The sequence below is a fragment of the Mytilus edulis genome, chromosome 14 (assembly GCF_963676685.1).
Source record: "Mytilus edulis chromosome 14, xbMytEdul2.2, whole genome shotgun sequence".
Classification (NCBI taxonomy): Eukaryota; Metazoa; Mollusca; class Bivalvia; order Mytilida; family Mytilidae; genus Mytilus; species Mytilus edulis.
In genome coordinates, this window is record NC_092357.1 from 56,528,567 (window position 1) to 56,534,923 (window position 6,357).

The window sequence follows — 6,357 nt, forward strand, 5'->3', positions numbered from 1 at the left end:
ACCCTTTTTTACTACCTTTCCCGATGTGACATAGAACAATCATTAAAAAGAAAATGGTAGCTTATAATTTGGGGTACATTTGAACCATAGGGCATATTTTGTTTCAGTGAATAAATTGGTTAAATATGCTATACAACGAGGAACAAGTGATCATAGGGTTACCTATTGAAAATTTATTTGTTGAATTGGGCTTCTTCAATGATTTTTCGAAATTTATATAAGAAAGAACTGTGCACCTCGCCTTTAGACTCTTATTGTCATATGATCCCGAGTTTAGACAATCGTCAGATGCAAGAACCTTTAAGAAGCCATTAAATCTTAATTCATATTTAGATATACTGATGATGATCTTTCAAATATAAATCCATACCTTTTTTGTTGGGTTACATTAATATATTAAAAAAACCTAAACATTTAGAAACAACAGAAGCGACTGCATCCGCCAGATTTTATACGTATACATCTAAGTTGGCATTAGTGGACATCCTAGCATCAGATTCTATTACCAATGAAGCGATTTCAATTTTGACTGTTCATGACTTTATACCAAAAAGTAAATTCCCAAAAATACTGAACTCAGAGGTAAATCAAATCGGAAAGTCCATAATCACGAGGCAAAATCAAATGACAAAACACATCAAAAACGAATGGACAAGTACTGTCATATTCCTGACTTGGTACAGGCATTTTCAAATGTAGGAAACGGTGGATTAAACCTGGTTTTAAAGCGCTAAATCTCTCACTTTTGATGACAGTCTCATCAAATTTCGTTAAATTTACAATGATGCGTGAACTAAACAGACATGATGAAAAAATAGTCAAAATATGGGTACAGCAGTCATTTTCGTGTAACAATTTTAAAAGAAACAATTTAATAGAGCATAGCAACATCTATCTATATTTTTTAATTCATCATAGAAATATATCATAATGCCATATAATAGTACAATATCATATTGACGGGATCTTTTAATGTACAGAGTTACGTTATTAGAACCAAAGAAACATAAAAAGTCGCACATACAAAACACACCAGCGAAAAATGAAAGATAATACAAACACATTGACGGGATGTTTAAGTACCGAGCCACGTTAAATAGATATCACATAAAACAACCCAACAGTAAAATTAATAGTAATAATAGAACTCAGACAAATAAAAGAACAATATAACAGGCTGTTAAGATGATAAACAACATCAGTACGCAGAATCTATACATCAAGATCATCATGTATTATTTGTGAAATTGATACTGATTATTTATCAACAAGGTCTTGGTACCTCCCGATTAACTTGTTTAGAAAAAGGACGAGACGTTCTTTGACATACCCCTGGTTCATCAATTTTTTGCTTAAACACTTATGACGTTTTACAAAGTCTGAGTAGGAGCTGCAAGCTCTTGAATATCGAATAAGTTGGGAAATATATACCCATATCCAGGTGAAGTTGGTATATTGCTACTAAGGTGGGGAAATTTATAATTTCAAAGTTAAAATCATCTCGTCTGTCACAGATTCTGGTACTGAGATGACTGTGTATGTCAAATTCGAGATATAAGTCTAAAAATAAGGCGGAGGAAGTCGTGTCTGTTGTTTCTTTAATTTCTAGCTCTAGGAGATATTAATGTAAATGAAACACATTCAGAAAAGTTCGAATTGTTTATGGAAAGAACATCATCAATATATCTGAAAGTGAAATTAAATTATCTGATCTTCTTGTTTTTGAGAAGGGTCTGAAGGAACTACGATTTATATGAAAAAAAGAAAAGGTCGGCAAGAAGAGGCGCACAGTTCCCTTAGGAATGCCGACAATTTGTTGGAAAAGTCTACCTCCAAACTCAACAAATATGTTGTCGATAAGAAACTCCCGCATACTTCACACTTGTTTATCTGTGTAGCATGATTTACCTTTTTGTTTGTCACTATTAACGTAATATGCCTTATGATATCCCAAAGTAATGAATCCATAGCGTATGCTACCATTTGTATGTTTAAAAGTATTGTGGATTTCATCTTTGAGGCGATTTTTTAATTTCACATAGGGAATGGTGGTATGCAGGGTTGAAAAATCAAAAGTTTTGATAGAACTTATTTCAGAAAAAGACCGAGATTTAAAATTGTCTAGAAGTTCTTTAGAATCCACATATGGTAAATACATCTAGTAAACAGTTTCACAGTATTTCTGAAGACCCTCTTTCACTATAGAAAGAATTGTAGTCAATCTAGTGGACAATTCTTCAGTGGAACATTAAGATAAGCCAGCACTATACCGTTATTTGTTCGGAATTTTATGAAGCTTTGGTATTCAATACAAACAAGGTAAGTCCTATGGTTTTGTATTCAATGTAATGTTTATTGAAGCCATGCAGAACTTATGATTTGCTAAAATCTCATCCTTGTCAAATGATATGTCTTTGTATGTGGAATAACCCGAGTGCTCATTTATACTTTATTTGAAGCTTTGTCCGCAGAAACAACAACATACTTATCATGGAGAGATGAAAAACATTTCATGGTCTCTTTGTCTGAAAACCCTTGCCTGTACCAAGTCAAAAATGTGACAGCTGTTGTTTGTTCGTTTCATGTTGATTTTACCATTTGAGAAGAGACTTTCCCTTTCGTTTGTAACTTTTTTTTTTAACAATGAAGCGTAAACGTACTTGTTGATATATTGATTTTTTTAATAAAAGGGAAGTGAGGGATACCAAGAAGGACATTCCAACGCATGTTATTATTTGCTATGAACTCACTTTCAGTACCTGTATCAACTCTCAAATCTGTACTTAGTATATATTTTGATTGTTGGGATTGATGTAAAAGTATCTTGTCAAGTCCGATCTGGTCTTTTTTTCCTCTCTGGCGTACTACATTATAAATTTATAATCCTTGTAACTTTAATTGTACCAATCTGATGATGACCCTTTATAATTGATTTTAATTGTTTGTTCTTCTTTACTGAGCAAGTGCTGTAACACCATTGTCCTGTGTTTAACATCGCCTCATTATGTGTGTGTCTGTTCCAAGTCAGGTGCCTGAAATTCAATGTCTTTCGTGCATTGCCAATTTTCATATGTGCTTTTCGTTAATTGACCTGTACATTAATTTGGCCGTTAATTTTCTCGATTGGGTTATTTTACTTTTGTTATTTTTGTCTATATATGCAGTATGATTTTTGAACATTATTGAAGACAATGCGTTGATCCAATATTATTAATTTCTCTGTCATTTAGGTCTCTTTGGCATTCATATCAAATTTTTATCAGTATAATTTAATACAGTAACTTTAAAAATCTCATAAATAATAGTATTAAAGAACTGATACTCAACAAATATTTAATGTACTATTATTATTTTCTAACAATGGGTCATATCGACGTTTCATACAAACAGAAGGTTAACTTTTCAATGAAATCACGCACACACACATTATAACGAGTCAGTCTTTTGTAGACAAATAGTGGTCATTCAAATAAGTTTATTTATCTATCACAACATTTAATAAATAGACAAATAGTATCAACTAAATGATATCTGTGCACAATCTCATAAATATATGTTTAAAAGTATATAAATAGGGAGGTGAAGTAGGATTGTCAATGATAAAACTCATAACCATGAATTTAGATAAGACACGATGTGAGCAATTATTATATAATTATATAAGTTAAAAGCACAGCCTCCAACAATGTGCATAATCAATGCAGGACTTTTAACTTTAGGCTCAAACAAGAAGAAATATATAATTACTATAAGGTAGAAAATATATACAAAACAGTACACAAACAACAAATACGATTTAATTAAACTCAAGATAAATGAAGATATGAATAATGATTTTTTATTATAATTTCGCTATTGTCATATATATATGAAATATCTTTGTGCGTCTTTTGAGTAGAATGCATCTTATTAAAGTATTTCTTAAATGAACACAATTCATCATTTGCCAAATGTGTTATTGATATCCCGATATGATGACGATAGCCTTAAATGTACACACACAAACTCATCTTTAAAATAATTCATTCAAAGCAAAACCATCCCATCATGGAAAAAAGCGAAATACAAACACTCTGATATTACGAATAGTAAAGTTATTGTTATCCTTTGACTTTATAATTTTTCAACAATGCCATTAAACTTAAGAATAAATCACACATGTAACAAAGTTAAAGTCATAAGAAACGAGTGACCGATAAAAAATAATAGTATTCCAATTCTTCAACCAATGCATACATACATCATAAACTTAGTCTTCTGTGCACGATTTTATCATTATTTTCACATATTTCGTATAATTGTCAATTTTTTTTCAATCTGTCAGTGTTGTTGTGATAATATGGCAGGTAATTAAAGTTCGTGTTTTGAAGCCGAAGTTAAACGATTGTCACCGGTTTGTCAACAACAACAAAAAAGCATGGATATTCAGCACGTGTTTTAACATGTACACTCAGATAAAAGTTTATTTTAAAGACATCCATGCGTATTGCGAACACCGATTTTTTTACGAGATGGGTCACACTGAGGTCATTTTGCATACGGAAAATATCTCCGGGAATTCCTGGAAGGAAGCAATAAAAATAAAGTAAACTTCTAAATATGAACAAATACAGAAATTTTCTTCAGAAATAAGTATATGTATTTAAGTTTTATAATGAAAACTATCCATTGATAAAAAAAAACATGTGCACTATTTTTTTTATTTTGAGGTTTCTTATGACTTTAATGATACGATCAAATAAAGATGCTGAGTTAATTACTATCATGTTTATGTGCAGACTTTTCCTACTGTTTGATGTTTTCAATGACTTCATCAAGTAATGTGTGTGCTTCTTTTTCTAGTTCGTTGATTTCCTTGTGGAGCAATTTCCTACATGTTATGTACGCAATCGAAGAGAATACGTTAGTACCGACAACTGGTATAAAGTTTAAAAATCGCTTTGCCATATCTTCGGTAGATTTTTCAGCAAGTTCTAACTGAATAGACGTCATGACTTTGTCTTTAATTTCTCACACTAACAGACTTTGATAATGAGGAAGTTTGCTCAACAATTTCTGATCCTCGATTTTCAGTTTATCACAAGTGTGATTAATTTTATCTTCAGTCAGCGAAAACTCCTTCATATAAAATCGTATTTCAAATTGAAGTATGGGCAAGTCCACGCAGAGATCTAACATTGGTATAGGTATTGCAGTACCTGTTGCCGATAAGACAGAAACACGGTACGCACGTCGCATCAGCCATTTCTTCTTTTCTTTAATCACCTGGTGCGATAAAGGTGGTATAGAATAAAGTAATGCCTCCTTTTTGTTTTGTGGTAGCGTCTTAAATATTGCATCCATTAGCTTGTCGAACTCGCCTACTGACGGATCATAATTGGATATTATAAAGATACTTGTTGTTGGAATTCCGCTGTCTTTGATATTTTCAGCACAAACTGTAACTATTTCTTCGTGAATGTTCTCTCCGGTGATGCCGTCCATTTTGGCACGAATTTAGTTCTTACGAAAAATAACGGCTTTCCCATTTTACGTATTTCCCTAGCAAACCAGGCATCATCCTGTGAAAAATTATTCGACATCAAAAGCACAAAATCAAGATTCTCTATTTACAGCTATTTAAGATATTCAGAACCTCTCTTATATTGTATTGTTCCGCAAACAACACCATCCGTAAATGTGATGTTAGGATTGTCCTTTATTGTGTATTTTGTTGCTTTTTTAGTTGTATAACCTTTATAACCCTGGTCGGCAAATCCTTCGTCACCTCTTTTTAATCAACAAAAAATATTTAAAAATGTTGATTTGCCGGAACTACTTTCCCCAAAAATTCCAATTTGAATATTTGAATATTTACATCTTTCCATTCATTCGATTTTATCCTAATAAAATCAGAGAGGAATTTAACACCCTTTTGTGCAATAAACATTTTTGAGTCTTTCTGTATGAGGGGGGGGGGGGGCAAGGGGGGTCCCCATAACAGCAAAACAGTGAATTGATTTGGTGAAAAACAGATAACAAGGAATTGAAAAGGGACAATAACAGATAACAGTAAATGAAATATGAAAATAAATCTGTCCAGGACCAATCCAGTAGATGACTCGTAGATCTTAGTATATAACTTGTGGTATGGACCTAGAAAATTGTAACTTGTGTAAACAAGACGTTTCGGCCGTTGAGGCAGTTCTGCCTTGGTTGATTTTTTTCCCGTAACTTGTACAATAAGTTATAGTATGGATGTTGAATTTTTCTGAACGAAATTACTAGTTTCTGTTTTTGATATACGGATATTTTTAATCTAAGGCATTTGAAGGATCAATTTTTAATGATTTAGTTTTTTTAATTTAATTTTTGAAA

General features: G+C 32.1%; 1 protein-coding gene across 1 annotated transcript; it reads right to left on the reverse strand.

The window, feature by feature from the left end:
- Positions 1-5,010: 5,010 nt before the first annotated feature.
- On the reverse strand, positions 5,011-5,484 carry LOC139504322 (interferon-inducible GTPase 5-like). The gene has a single exon (XM_071294391.1). The coding sequence runs from the start codon at positions 5,482-5,484 to the stop codon at positions 5,011-5,013; it is 474 nt and encodes a 157-aa protein (XP_071150492.1).
- Positions 5,485-6,357: the final 873 nt, after the last annotated feature.